At 42.7% G+C, this 16195-nt stretch overlaps 1 protein-coding gene across 1 annotated transcript; it reads right to left on the bottom strand.

Moving 5' to 3' along the window:
- Positions 1 to 393: 393 nt before the first annotated feature.
- Positions 394 to 15274, bottom strand: LOC139644927 (segment polarity protein dishevelled homolog DVL-3-like). Its single transcript, XM_071520461.1, is given in 16 exon segments — positions 394 to 1387; positions 2532 to 2663; positions 2666 to 2752; positions 2866 to 3033; positions 4002 to 4133; positions 5391 to 5540; positions 5682 to 5749; positions 6006 to 6082; positions 6540 to 6679; positions 6994 to 7063; positions 7208 to 7298; positions 8557 to 8692; positions 9420 to 9532; positions 10332 to 10447; positions 12478 to 12547; positions 14728 to 15274. Coding segments are annotated over 16 exon segments (2064 nt in total). The 5' UTR covers positions 14889 to 15274; the 3' UTR covers positions 394 to 1034.
- Positions 15275 to 16195: the final 921 nt, after the last annotated feature.

Raw genomic sequence — 16195 nt, 5'->3', positions numbered from 1 at the left:
GTACACACACACTCACACTCACACTCAAGAGTAAAACACAGAACGACAAAGTTAAGTCATAAAACTATATTTATAAATAAAAAGACATTTTTTCCTTGATAAAAGAGTAGTGTGAAAGACATGGTAAGAAATTTTTTCCACTATACATTATCACAAGACAGAGACTGAAAATGCTCTGGTTAACAGATGAAAATGCAGTTATGTAGTTTAAAAATGACTCTTGAAGCTGAATGCTCATGTTTAGTGTTGAAAAATGAAACTATTTTGTGACCTGCTACGTATATAATAAAACAAATGCATTCTTACAGAAAGAAGGACCTCGATTCTCTTGCACTACATACAACTTTTTCATTTCTTTCTCTCTTAAGTCAAGCAAACATTTAAAAAGTCTGAATAAGGTTAACAGTTAGTGTTCATTTCAGCTTTCTTTCACTTTGTCCCCCCCCCCCCCCCACCCCATGATCTGTTGTTAGAGGTCAGCAAGGGAGAAGTGGAAAAAAAAAGGAAGGAGGGAAGAGGCTTTTCTCTCTCAGTTTCAACTTCCCTCCCCTGGTTCCTCTGCGGTGGACAGGGGTGGGGGAGGACAGAGAACGTTAAGATAAGGAGAGTAGAGAAGGAAAGTGAAGAGAAGAACAAATTAAAAACATCCACGTAGAAAAGCGCCGAGTCATCTTCCCCAGCCGGCGGTCCCCCCTGCCTCCCTCCCTTGTTCTTTGTCCTGACACAAACTTTTCCCCGCCAGGGAGGGGAAACTGAGAAAGGCGCTTTGGTTCCATCTTGAGGGAGGGGGTTTCTTCACTGAAGAAAGTATGGCCACTACTACTAGGAAGAAAAGCGCAAGAGAGGAGGAAAAACATTTTCGCTCAGCAAAGATAATAGGCTTGGTTCCATTTCTGATCTTAAGAACTGGAATCACGCCATTAAGTTACAGCTTCTGCAATCTTCCCTCCCTCCTGTCCTGTCATACTGTCCTTCTCAGCACTACGACAACAGAAAGCCCAATCTGCTTTTCTGTGATTGGCCTATAACCTGCGTCACATCACGTCAACAAAGAATTCCCCGGGGTTTCCCACAGCCATACGCAGGGACTGGCGGGAGGCGGTGAGCTCGGGGGGCACAGAGGCGAGCTCCCGGCCCGGCGGGGCACCGGGGGCGGCCGTGGGCAGGTGCGGGGGCTGGGGGGGCAGGCCAGGGGGGCCGTAGACGAGGCCGGGGCCATAGGCAATGGAGTGGGAGTGGGAACTGCGGTGGCTGACGGAGCTACGGACGCTTCGCTCACTAGGGGGTGCCAGCGAGCGCTCGCTTGGGGCCCGGTGGCTCCTGATCTCCGATTCGCTGCCGCTGGACTTGCGACCCTCGTTCTTACTGCAGTTAGAACCACTGCTTCCTGTGGACAGAGAGAGGGGGGGCAGGGTTGTCAGATGATCTTTGCACATCACCAAGTGTATATTATGCACACTACCAGTCAAAGACTGGACACACCTGATTGAATGTATTATGCTTTTCATTCTCTTAAAGCCATTTTGATCTAAAGTCTTATGCTTAAAAGCTTGAAATGTGTTTCTTAGACAAATATAAATAGTGAAGTTGATGCCTATGTATAAATTTCTTTCCAGAGCCTTTCCATCAAGGCAAAGGGCGGCTACTTTAAAGAATCTAAAATATAAGATTTGATTTGTTTTAACACTTTTTTGGTCACTGCATAATTACATTTGTGTTATTTCATAGTTTTGATGTCTTTACTATTATTCTAAAATATGGAAAATAGTAAAAATAAAGAAAAATGCATGTGTCCAAACTTTGACCGGTAGTGTAAGTACGACAATTACATTTGTTTTATACCACTGATTTAATCTGACTGATCTACATGAGCAGTACACTCCCATCTGAGTGCCAGTGAATTGACGCAAGCGGCACAGACCCAGTTTGTGGGAGACTGAGCAAAGCAGCATGACTAATGCAGACAGGGTCCATGTACACTCACTGTCTTTCCTAGGCCAGAAGGGAATTAAAGGATTTTTATTTTATTATCACACACACAGCTTCAGTGCATGAGTCACGGGGCGAAGTTCTTAAGAACACATGAACTTAGATAGCACATTTTCTTTGCTTCAAATGTGTACAAACTGCTTTTAACAATAATGAATATCGTTTTAGATTTTTTTCCCACTAAAACCATATTCATTGTTTCTGCATATATGTTGAATATATTGTTGATATGATATGTATATATATATATATATATATATGTATATATATACATACAGTACTGTGCAAAAGTCTTAGGCACCCTAGATTTTAGTAGACTGTTTATTGTAAATTTTTGATATTCAGAAACTTTTCATTTCATTAGTTTTAAAAACATCTTCGCTTTATGGATTTCTTTGACATATGCCTAAGACCTTTGCACAGTACTGTGTATATATATATATCTATATATATATATATATATATATATATATATATATATATATATAGATATATAGATATATAGATATATAGATATATAGATATATATAGGCTGCACTCACCGCTGTGCTGGCTTCCTGCGCTGCCGGCGCCCACCCCACCAAGGAAGGGCTGGGGCAGGTCATGAGGGGGCTGGGGGTTGTAGGGGTGTGGGATGGGGAACTGATAGGGCAGGGCCATGGGCCAGGGGGCTGCCCCGGGTGGGGCAGAGGGGGGAGGGTGTCCTGATCTGAAGCACCCCCGCTGGAACCGTCATGGTCATGAAGGGAGAGGTGGGTCATGTCTATGGGGGTAGAGGGAGAAAAAAATAGTAAAATATAAGACATTTATAGTGACATACAACTTCTAGAAAACTTGACTAACTTTCATTCGGCTATCCAAAGTGTGTCCACTTACTGCCACAGAGGTCTCCGAAGATGTAGTAGCACTGTTCGGAGAAGGTGATCTTGTTGACAGTGTGTCGGATGTAGCCGGCCTTCAGGAGGTTGCTGGCGTACTTCCGAGCCTCGCGGCGATCCGAGAACCCTTCCACATGGTGGAACAGCCAGTCCACCACGTCAGAACCTGAGGAGATAAAGACACACACAAATATTTAACGTTTTGCTAATCACATTCTGTGACTTTTACGTGATTTTTCCATGACATAGCATAATTTTCACAATGATAAACTGAACTTTTCTATATTCAGATTTGACATTTTTTCGTTGCATAGCTGATTTATATGTCCAGAGTTTTTCTTTGGCTAGCAACAACCATCACTGGAGGATTAAAAGGAAATTTAGTTTATGAGTCCTTCAAAGTACCCAGTTCAGCAGCCAAACTGACGTTAAGCACTTGGCAGCCGAAAAACATAAAGAACAAATTTACATGACAATAAAAAAAAAAATCCATTACTTGTCCAGGTGTTTAATTAATTTAAAATGATTTATTGGACAGTGCAAATGAAATCCTATTACTATAATACACTACAAGGAACAATAAAGACAAACTGTATTCATTTAATAGATGGTTGCATTAACCATCATTCAATTCCTCAAATTAGATTAAAATCATAAAACTGGTAATGAATTGCGGTTAGAAGAAACCAAACAGTGAACAATTCTCAGCTGATCTAAGAGGCTTTATATTATCACGTCAAACCACTCACTACAATACTGACAGTCCAAATTCACACACTGGACTGAGCAAATAAAAAAGACATGCCTTGTACAATGTGACGGACACAGTAATTTATACGGACTTTCAAATCGATTATTGCCGGTTGTACTTTTCAATATGACTTCCATCACCCAGTTACACCAGGACACATAAACTAGGCAGGTTTGAATGTTCCCAAATATATTTTGCTCACATTGTGATTCTGCCCAATTTATTTGTCCTGGCATGATTGGATGATAAAAGTCACACTGAAAAAAAGACAAATGTAACCATGGCAACAAGACAGCAAGCGAGGGGTGAGCATACTGATGAAGGAAATATCTCAACAAAAGCTCAACCATGCCCGGTGCTTTGATAAATGATAGAAAGCGTACCAATAAAGGCATTAGCAATGGTGATCTTGAGCCACATCCTGTCCCGCACCTCCAGACCCGACTCTGGGGAGGCCATGGCCTTAGCAACCGTTGCCATGTCACTGTGGATGGAAAGGTGGAAGTCATCGAATCCTGGGGGAGATTAGGAGACACAGACAACAAGTTACCACAGGACCCAAGCCAGATCCTACTGTCAGAGCTGTAGTATTCAGGTCCGGTCTGTCTCAAACATGCTGAATGTCTTGGTCTTGTATCTGACCAAACTTGTCGAAGATATTTCTGTTTCATGCCTTGGAATCCTTCTTAAAGCCTATGGAATTAATCTCACACAACTATGTGAAAATTTTTAGATTCATTCTGGGGGGGTTTTCTCTGCTTTTTTTTATGAACACAGCCACCCACAGCTGGGTACTGTTATCATGACAACTCTGAAAGATGTGTGCGCTGTTTTGGAATTTGTCTCAAATAATATTAGGTTTCCTTTGGTCTGGACTATAATTGGACTGCTGTTTGGTCTTGATCATGACTCATGGACTAGCCATGGTCTTCATTTGTCTTGGACTCAAACTGAGCCGGTCTTGACAACACCCCAGCAACAGCCCTAATTATATTAAAGGATGTGATCAAGTGAAATTTATATTCTGCCTGAACAGGAAATTCTATCGAAAATTGAATCTTATCCATTTGCCGTGAATGAGAAAAGTGTGCGAGAAAGAGCGGATTCTTCAACAGAAAGAAAGAAAAAAATCCCTGTCCTTCCAAAAGATTACAGGGAAGATGAGAGTTGAGAGTTATGGCTCGGTTTTGACGAGAGAGTTATTGAGCAGATGGAGACTGTGAGGCTAACACAGTTATGGCTGGAGCTGTGACTAGTCTCTGGAATGCAGTGAAAGGGCAGGGCCACTCTTAACCGTAAGATTTACTAACACATACCACATAAGATACTGATATCTGGGCTGTCTCTGCACGAATGTATCTCTGCACCTTTTTGGGGGATGAGAGATTTCTTTTTAGAGAAGTGGGAGTTGTGCGTTCAAAAAATGTGAATTCGTGAAATACCACATCCCTACTGCACTATATGTCTCTTACCTTCATTGTGTGACTGTTTCAAGTCAAGTTAATTTATAGAACACTTTTAACAAACAAGCTGTCACAAAGTGCTACAGAAAACAAAGCACATAAAACAGATGAAAAAAGAAGGACAATGAAAAGACAGGACAAGCACATTGTGAACTCAGTAGTACTGGGCAACACCAGGACAGTCTACATGAAACATAATTGGCTGAGAGTTAAGGAAGGCTGTGGGCTGTGCTGAATAAATGTGCCTTGAGTCTGGACCTAGACACTGAGACATACTAATAGGCAGATGCTGTGGGTGGTGTGACTCACGCTCAGTCTCAGGGATGGAGCTGCTGATGGAGGAGCTGGTGGAGGTGACGGTGCTCATGGAGGGGCTCATACCGTACGCAGGGTACACCCCCGTCATAGCCGCCGTGTGGGACACCCACGCAGCAGGGTCAATGGGCCGGATTGGCTCACCTGGTGGATGAAACAGAGGGTGGTGCAGAGGGGTTTGACATTTTTTAATCAGACAGCTGCATATCTTTGCAATGAGGTATTTAGTTTAAAATGCAACATGCTCAGAGAGGGAGACAGAGAGACAAACAAAGGAATACTCACTCCTGGGCAGAGCAAAGCAGCTACGAGGGTTGGGGTCCCAGCACTTGGCTACAGTCAGGGTAATGGGGCTGGTAATAATCACAAAGACAGAGTTTACACACAGACTGTTAACACCGAGCTAAAAACACACAGAATAGATCCAGCTAAACCTTTACTAGGGTTCCCTTAAGTTGCTTGATTTGCACCTGTGTTTTATGGTACGACTTTTATTTTATTGCTGTTGAAGAACCTGTGAAGATACCCTTTGCATGAATGCATGGCTACTCATGCAGAATTTGTGTGTGTGTGTGTGTGTGTGTAAGCAAATGCCTATGTGCCTCTCACCCTGGCTTGTGTACTATGTCCCTCAGTACTCGGACTGCGTCATCATTGCTCATGTTCTCAAAGTTGATGTCATTCACCTACAGGGACAGAAAAAACATTACAATCTCTCAGGTTCTAACCATATGCGTGACCATCAATATGATTCAATTTACCAACAATTCATATCACCACAATATACTGTACGATGGACTTGATATTAAGTAGTTTCTTATAGGGAACAAGTATAATCTAGAATTTGACAGTCACATAGGCTCTTAAGCACATTACAACTGAAAATACAAGTCTGTTTTCAAACTGTTGACAAACATTATGATTTCAATAGGGTTACACAATGCCATCTGGATAGTAAAACCTTTGATTAGTCTCGCACTACCGAGTCATTTCACTTCACTGCAGGTGCTGGCACTAAACGCAAACACAACATGCACCTACCCACATACACTTTCCTGGTCCGAGTCCCAGGTATGCAACACCACAAACTTTTTCCTCCTCTCTCTCTCTCTCTCTCTCTCTCTCACACACACACACACACACCTGCAGCAGCATGTCTCCAGGCTCTATGCGTCCGTCTGCGGCCACAGCTCCTCCCTTCATGATGGAGCCAATGTAGATTCCTCCGTCTCCCCTCTCATTACTCTGGCCCACAATACTGATGCCAAGGAAGTTGTATTTCTCTGTGGAGTAGAGATGAGAAGAGAACAAGTGTACTAATGGGTGCATTATTAGTTAAGATAAGGGAGTACTGACAGGAATTAGGTTTACCACCTGCCTCGATAAGCAACAAATCATTTGCATGAATTTGTTTTACTATCTCGTGAAAAGTCTTTGACTCAAACAACAATAAATGCACAGGCCACAAATGTGTGGCTGTATATGGGATTGATTGGAGACTGTCCATATTCAGAAAAAGAAACAGCAGGCTCTGTTTAGTCCAAAAAATCCAAGTGGAATTCAGAGAAGTTTCAATGTGGCCAAGTTACCCACTTACCCATGTTGAGAGTGACGGTGATGATGTTCAGAGACATGGTGGAGTCTGTGATGCTGCTGAATGACGAGGACTGGAGCACACAAGAACAAAATAAGAGGGAGGAAAACAAAGAAAGTCAAAAGTCAGAAAGTTGGATTTAGTACAATTTTTGATAAAGAATAAATTATCATCAGCTGATCTAGCTGTCTGTATGTGCACGTGTGTGTGGTCTTACCCTGTCCATATTAGAGGTCTTGGGTTTCCGTCGGCGACGGCGGTGTCGTCTCATCAGACGAGAGGAGCTCTGCTCAGTGGAGCTGCTAAACCTGAAAATGAGAAGGGAGAGAAACCGTAGCCATTTAATTTGACACTTGACAATATTATAACACAAGAATGGCCAAACAATCATGAGAGACTTAAGAACTGGGTGAAATTCTTCATGTATTTTAGGCCAAGAATTACAGTAAACATCATTGGTTACATTTTTCCTATCCCATCTTTCCTAATCCCAACAATGCACCACCCTCATTCTCACTGTGCTAGTGTAACCGGTCTGTTGTGGTTGCTAGCTAGATGTTACTTTTGAGAAGCTGATGAAATGCCAAAATCACTAATCAAGCATGGCAGATTGTTGTCATTGTATAATACCAGGCTGTCAATCTGCACAAAGGCCAAGAGGAAAATTTACAGTGAGCTTGGTTATTTTATTGGCAAGTATTGGACTGTTCTGTTCAGCATCCCTATGCAGCGGACTGCGTTCTGAATTTTACTCAAAACTCCACGGGGTTTACCAAGTTTGGTAGGTTGATGCCACTCCCTCAATCAACTCAAATAAGCAACAATCTGCAAAAGCAATCGCTTTTAATTGACAGGTAATGTTACCTTTCATAGGCTAATGTTTCGGTTGCTAGCACCTGTCCAACACTGTTTACAATTTACATGCGTGATCACTTCCAGTGTGTGATTGGCCGTCAACTTGTCAATCAAAGCTCTGTTGTGAACAGAAAGGATACACCCACAGTTATCAAAACAGGAGCTAGATGTAGTGAAAATGTGGGTGCAGAAAACCAGTATTTCTTGCGAAAATGAAGGCAAAGATATTTGAATGATTTTATTGTACTTTTAAGGTGATTTACCAACAGCACAACCTGAATTTAAAGTCACCAACATGGGTATTTAACTGTTTATAAGCATCTAAAACACTATTAGTTTACTTGAAGCTATGACCCGACTGACTAATCATCACTTGGCGCCAAGACACAGAAATATTGTTCAGTCAGAAATCCATTTCCTCCTGTGGTGGAAACCCAGATACTGATGAAGCTTTTATCCAGACCTGTTAGTGCTGTGTCAGGATGCTGAGAACAGCAGTGCCTTTAAAAGTGGGGTGCAGATACTCTTAAGGCTCCTTGTGGGGAATCCAGGGGGTAGCCACAAAAACCACCCAGCGATTAGACTGTATTGTACCATTCTGTGCCAAAACCCATCAACTGTAATTCCAGAGGTAGTCCTCCAGCCAAACGCCTTTTCTTTTTGGGAAGTTGCAATTATGAAGACGTTGGAGAGCTACACAGTGCGCCTGACCTGCTGGTGGCGTCGTCATCCTCTGAATCGAAGCAGGAAGTAGACTCCAGCTCGCTGCTCATGAAGGAGGAGCAGCTGTCGTATTCTGCGCCACCGCGGCCCACCGCCCGCGACGAGTATCCATTCTGCCTTCCACCTGCGGGGGGACAGGGTGGAGATCAGGGTGACACATGAAACCAGGACATATGGGTGAGACAAAAAAAAAAACACAGGAAAAAAGGATCTCTGTTAAAAATGAAAATAAGTATTGTGTAAAGAAGTAGAAGCTTGAAAACATTAAGAAAAACATTTTACGAAAAGAAGTAAAGCTTGAAAACATGGAGAAAAAAAACTATGAATCTTCACACCGTAGCTGCGAATTTTCACACTCCATAATCACAACTTCCACAACTCCCATAATCCCTTTAGCATACCCATAAAGAACTATACATCAGTGCCATAAATGCACTGTGGGACTGTAAAGCAGTTATTTTGACGTGAAAACCCAGCTTTCCACCGCAAATGGTCATGTTGTGACACAAACCATGGCCATCCAACCTCAGCACAAACCTAACTACAGGTCCCTAGATACTTTGTGATGGCAGCAGCCAGGCTGGGTAGGTATAAGGAGTCGGGTTGCAGAAAAGACTGTGTGCACACAACAGTTTTTAATTTGTGCCATTTTGGGAAACCCATTTGTGGTGAGCCTGTATGATATTGCGCTGTGCTGCAACAAACAAATCCATGTAAGGGAAACACAGGACTTTAATCCACCAGATAAATAAAATGAGTGAGCTGTGAAAATGATGTGTAATAAAACTGATGCATAGCATGACAATGAGAGAGACTATAATACAGGACAATGCAGTGAACAGCTTTCTGACCGTGGTCGTTGTTGTGTTTTCGACGCGGCCTCTCCCTCTCTCTCCTCTGCGACACCATGGAGCCCGTCTCTGTGTCATTGTCCAGAGTGTCCTGACCGCTTGCTGCTTTTCCACTGCAGAGACAGAGGGTGCAGAGGGAGAGCAAGGAGAGAAAGACATTGTTAAAGAGAGATAATATTCTGTCTCGATTGCTGCCCTCACACTGCATTATCAGCAGAGTAGTTAAGTTAATTTAACAACCATTAGAACAAACGTTTCTATATTATATGCTTCTTATCATAATAACTGTCTTGAGTCAGAGAAGAGGGCATAGGCTAAGGATGTGTACAGCTTGCACACTCGAATACTCTTTGCAGAAGCTGCAATTATGCAGTGTTGGTTGATTTGTTCCAGTCTGCTGAGCATTTTTGTTTCATTACTAGGATTGACATCTATACACCTTGTTTTATGTGTTGACTAATCATATTACATTTACAACTGTGACAACCGGGAATAGCTTTCATTTCTTTTCAGCAAAAAATATTCAGCAATCCAGCTAAACGTTTGAAAACAGCGGGTATGAAAAAGACAAATTAACTGTGCAATTTCCAAGTCAATTGAAAAGCTCTCAACTATGTGAAAGATTGAAATGATTGATTACTACTTACAGCGTAATGATACATGGGAGGGAAAAAAATGTCAAAGGGTAGAAAAAGATTTTTTTCCCTCAGGCAGTCACAGGGTGTCACACTTTTTCCATTCAACTTGTTGTGTCCTCTGTTATTATGGTTATTAGGCAGCACAGAAAGGTTCATTCAAGACACATGCACAGAGCCAAACACAAGGTGCGCATGCCTGGCAACAATATCACACACACTCACAATCTCTCTCTTTCACACACACACACACACAGCCTTCTCCAAGTGTACTGACTGGTAGGAAGGGGGTCTGGAGTCTCCGATGCCCCCGGTCCTCTCCAGAGGGGGAGGCGGCTCTAAACTGTCCGCTACCGAGCCTCCATCTGAGTGGGCCCCGTCTCCAGAAACCAGCTGCAAACAGACAGAAAGACAGGTCAGAGAGATGAGACACACACACACACAGAGGAATAAACAGGCAGAAAGACAAGCGTGCACACACTATTTACCATGGAACAAGTGGGCACCAGACAGACAGGTCAGAGCACTAGTGTGTTTACACTAGACCAGATTCCAGAGCAAGACTGAGCTTTTTACATTTGGATCACAGCCTCAAAAGGTTTAAGAATCCCCCAAGTTAGACACATTCAGGTGGAAAAGTCAGAAAGACAGAGCCAGATACTGTAGAAAAGCTATCTACCACAGAGCCACCATATGAATGCTCATAGCACAGAACAATACATGCAATAATAAGTCAATTCAGGTTCTGGGGCGTGTCAATGAGCGCAGCCCAGACATGTTAGATAAGCGAGCGAGTGTGACTGAGTGAATTAACGAAAACAAACGGACAGGTCAGTCTTACTAAAGAGAAATGGAGGATATCCCACCAACAAAAATAGTGGGTTACCTATATTGAACTTAAATAAGGCAAACTTATTTGATCAGACCTTAGAGTGCATCAGCTAGGTTACAGCAGGGATATCTAACTGAATCACATGTACAGCAAGAGTGATACTCTTGTGAGTGGACATACAGAAGAGCAACGAAAAAACAGTGCTTCACGTTGAGATCATGAGCCCAACTGCTCATTTCGTTTACCCTTTCTTTTTTTCCAGTTTGTGCCTATATGCTGTGTTTGTGCTGTCTTCGTTTGCTTGTTTGCAGTGCAGGGTGTTTACTTTGGTGTGCAAAAAGGGAGGGGGGGGGGTGTTTGATTTGTACTGCAGGCCAGTTAAGGTGCACTGAGATAGGGGGCGAAAATTATTTGATGAACAAAATCAGTTTGTGCCAGCTGAAAATATACGGCAGGCCAGCACAACACACAGGCCGCATGCCCCATATGATGTGATATGATGATAGTGGCTTTAGGCCCCAGAGAACAATCAGTCAGGTCATTGAAACAACAGATGAACACTGGAGACAAACACATTGGACAGACTGTAATAGACATAACATTTCACTGTACATGGAAAATTTCAATACCCCCCTACAGAATAACAAACAGACTCACAGGAGTTCCTGCTCTCTCTCTCTCACACACACACACACACACACACACACACACACACACACACACACACAGGGGAAGAGGAATGGTCTTTGAAACAGAGCCAACCAAACCTCCAGACAGACTATAAAAATGACCACAACCCAGGCACAAAGCAGGACGAACACGCTGGATTAGACACTCAGAAACCTACCAATACCATTGCACTGATGAATCTCAAACTAAATAGAAAAAACCCATAAATCTAAACATACTGCACTCAATCAACCCAATATATCAGCCGCTCGCATCGAGACACAAAACACTCTTTCTCTCCTTCCCTCCACTTTCTTCCCCCCACCCTCTGTGATTCAATCTTCTTGTTAGGCGGCGTGCAGTGAGGCTCTTTGTTAAGAAGTATTTTCCCCCTATCCTGTGATTTCACTTGCTCTTAATCCAATCTCAATGAAGAGGAGAGAGGAAGGGAGGCCGCGCACAAGCACCAGATGTCTCCCATGTTGTGGCGACAGGAGAATTATTGCTCTGTGCCTCTGGGTCAGTTGGTACATGCATGTACACGTGTGTGTGCTGTGTGTGGTGTTTGGTGTGTGTGACAGCACATTATATGAAATCAGTTTATATAAGCAATGCAGCCTATTACTTCAAGAGAACGTAAAAAAATAAAAAGAACAAGAGGAGAGTGCGTGTGTTATTACTAAGATCATTATCTGTTAATGATATTATCACACAGATGCATAGGGCCTCTCCCTAGGGACAGAGTATGGTTGTGGTCACTGGCCAGCAGATGGCAATCATTGTTAAACATGCACGCACACATGTAGACACACAGCAATTTTTAAACAAACACACAAACTAAACACAAGTCAACATTAGCACATACACAGACAAACACACAAAACACAAATAAAATTTCCTCCAGGATGTATTTTGAGCTTACCCATGACACCACACGTCCATTAAAACAGGGCAGCTTGGCGTTGTCGTCAGAAATTTCCTCCTTTACCACCCTGTAAGGAAGACAAAGCTTTGATTCAGTGAACCTTTACTCACTCATGCACACAAAAGCGCTCTAAGGGCAATGAAACACAGGCTACATTTAGAGGCAATGGAGATGGGCAATATGGAATGAAAATAAATGTGGATAGTTCACTACAAAGGCATACAGTGAGAAAACACTATTGTTTACAGATTCCTAACCATAAGTCTACTGCCTCAAAATATTGGCTGTTGGGACGTCCTGGTGGTTCAATGGTCTAAGGCGCATACCATGTAACCGCAACGTCCTGCGTTTGAATCCAGCCCAGCACCTTTGTCGCATGTCATCCCACTCTCTCACAATCCTTCCTGTCTCTCTTCACTTTCATCTATCTAATAAAGGCAAAAAATGCCGAAAAAAATAATCATATATTGCCTGTGTTCATAGTTCATACTTCATGAAAGCAGGTTAACCTAGACATATAGCTTATGTCCAAATTCCAACTCCCTAAGCCTTACCTACAAAGACATGAATGCTCTTGGTGCTCTCTAGCTCACATCAGCCTCAGCTGATGGATGACTATTATAAAACACAATATGTAGATAAATAAGCTAAATATATTTAAAGAAAACAAACAATTCATGAAAGAAACTTTTAAACTCTCAGCACATTACCCAGCATTCCAATCTAACCAAGTGGAAATTAGGCAGCAGTGGAATTTGGCTTGTTTACCATGTGAGATCTTTCAATCTCCTTTACTAAGAAAAGATGCAAACAAGATTTGGAAAAGAGTTAGACCCAATTACACTGTTGAACACAAACTCAGAATACCAGGGTGAGAATCCCACATCACCACTTGTCAAGGGTTGTCTACCAGCGCTCTGACCTAGAGAATTTGTCACAAGACAGCAACTTTGAAATCAGTTAGTTCAGGGAATATGTATATAATCCATAGTATCAGGGTTTTCCACAAACGATTTAACACAAGTCCTGCTCAACCTTATGAATTTGAAGCAATCCCTTATAAAAATTCCAACCATCTACAATTGATTGCTTCAAGATAAGCATCAGATGGTACACCACCTTGTCACAAAATCCAGGGGAAAAGTCTGACATGCCTTTACCAAGTGCCACAGACTATTGGTGCTGACAGGATTAGTCTTGCCTTCCGGAGAAGAAGGATCAGATGGTGAGTGAGTGAGGATGGTCAGTGAGTCCTTCGTTGAGAGTCTTCATAACTATGGGCCCTGATCTCTATTCCTGTCTAACAGGTTACTCACACTGTTACATACTAACACAGTCTCAAGAGGCCAATTAAAGGTTTCAATAGTTTATTTACAGAATAGCACACCACTATTCACAACATGAATAGCTTTGGGCCCGTTCAAAACATGTCTGTCCTACTTGCAAAGGTCCAGAAGTTGTTGCCCCACCCTTGTTTGAGTTTAGCCAAAAACAAGAAGGAAACCTGGATGAAGTGCTTGAAAATAGAGCCTTCTTTTTTCCCCCTTTCTTGACTGTTTTTAAATAACTTATATGGGTTACAGAAGGAGCTGTTTGGCGTAACATAAAAAGTCTAGTACTTTCCAGCCATGTTTTAACACAAAAGGACATGCTCATAAAGCTGCCAGAGTGATGAACAGGGCATTCCTGTGTCCAGCTCTGCATTCCTCGGGGCTAATAGACAACAACAGCAGGGGCCTGCTGGGCTGACTGACTGGCCGTTTCCATTCTGACATTAGCCTATTAGCATAAGCTTACGATATGTTGGCTAGCTACTGACAGTAGTAGCTACTATTATTCTTGATGTTGTCAACTCTTCCTGTTATTCCTTTATCTGAAACAAGTTAAAGAACCCTTTGGGAATTTTGGTAGCGTTTGTGAAACGATCAAACACCAAACTTTGCCAGGCAAAGTCAAGACACAAGACGTAACGTTATAAGCTAACCACACAAGCAATGTAAACAAATGGCCCAACTGGGGTCGGGACGCTAACCAGAGACTGGCTGGCTAGCAGTAACGTTACAGGCTAGCAGCTAACAAAGGAACGGCAATACAAGCAGCTAGGTTAGCCACTGTTCGACAGCTAGGTACGTTAAGTTAAACCCGATGACAAGCAAGTCAGATAAGGTTAACAACTAATCTAGCTAAGTTTAGGCAAACCAAGGTGTGGAATGCTAATTCGTTTGTTAGACAAAATAAACCCATTACCCGAAGTCATCGTCCATAGATTTGAAGAAGAACTTGTAGTTGGGTTTCTTCAGGACATTTTTGAAGTCCGCAAGAGTGACTCTGTCCGCTGGCACGGACAATTTCACCAGATAGGGTGTTTCCTGGTCGTCGAGGTGGTAGATAATTTTGGTCTCCCCCATCTCGGACTGCGGCTGGGGCGAGGCAGGCAGGGTGCATCAAGCCGCGGGCCTGGCAGGCTCCCTCTCGGGCCCCGACTCCCCGTGGCGCTGCGGGCGGCTGGGCCGTGGTCCTCCCGGCTCTCCCTGGCTAGCTGACTCGCTGCGTAGCCCGAGTCTTGAAGCTTTTCTACGCCAGCTCGCTACGCCTGCTTTTCAATTCAAAAGCACCTTGCTTCCACCACAAAGGGTCCAAACACTGTCCGAAGATTGAACCGTGTTAGTCCCTGTATGTACTAATCTTCCATTTCACAGCTAAATGCTGCGAAATGACTGCGGAATAGCTTGGAAATGCAAGAAAGATAAACAATCTCAGATGGCTCGGTTTTCTCGCTACTAGCTGCCAGGCTCGGGACTTTGTTGCACACGAAGCTGCGCCGTCACAAATTCATCCAAGCCTGTCTCGGAGGGGCGCCATCTACCGAAGAGGAGGAGAGCGGCAGGCAGTGGTTATTTCCCACAATATTGCTGCAGTGTAGATGTGAGCCAACCCCAGCGAAAATTTACAGAAGCTACTGTCTATTTTCCATCCAAATAGTTAATAAGGAAGCATTTCATTTTACAGTGTTTTATTTTCACAGGGACACAACATCACACACCTTTATAGATTACAACAGCTCTTCTAGGCTATGTTGTTTATATATGGACATCTTGTATATTTCCTTAGGTATGTAGTCATAGAGACTGTGATTCAATGCTGTACAATCATAAACTATTTGGAAAGAAAGAAACAGAGTTATAAAATCCATGCCCCGATTATCCCACCTATTGGCCCCAGGGCAACTACTTTGTATGGACCCTTTGTATGGTACTACGTGTCCACACATTAAATGAGTCTATGGGCCACATACTGTAATTCATCATAGGGCCACAACAGTACCATATTTCAATAATTTCACAGTTTTGTACCATTCTCTGTATGAAAATGATACATGCAAAAAATGGTCTATGAATGTTTTTCAATGATCTGATAAAAGTTGACATTATATCCCTGAGGCAAACATAAATGTCTGGAAATCAGAAAGGATATAAATTAAGATATTTCTTCAAACACAAAACATATGACCAACTTCAAGCAAAGATACTGCCCTGTAATATACCATGTGATCAAACTTGGATCCATGTCTGTGGTATGCACTTATGAAAACAATGTTCAACTTTCTAACTTTAAAGAGTTGTGGCTCATTGACTGCAAAGTGATGTACCAAGAGGGCCTGATGTGATCTTTGGCCTCAACACAGACCAGGGCCTCAGTCTCAGGAAGGATATCC

This window comes from Centroberyx affinis, unplaced genomic scaffold, assembly GCF_046629955.1.
Source record: "Centroberyx affinis isolate AG114_WGS23_722 - 3 ecotype Tasmania unplaced genomic scaffold, CSIRO-AGI_Caff_v1 ptg000804l_1, whole genome shotgun sequence".
Taxonomy (NCBI): domain Eukaryota; kingdom Metazoa; phylum Chordata; class Actinopteri; order Beryciformes; family Berycidae; genus Centroberyx; species Centroberyx affinis.
Note: the sequence above shows the minus strand (reverse complement) of the source record. Positions and strands in the feature narration are given on the sequence as shown.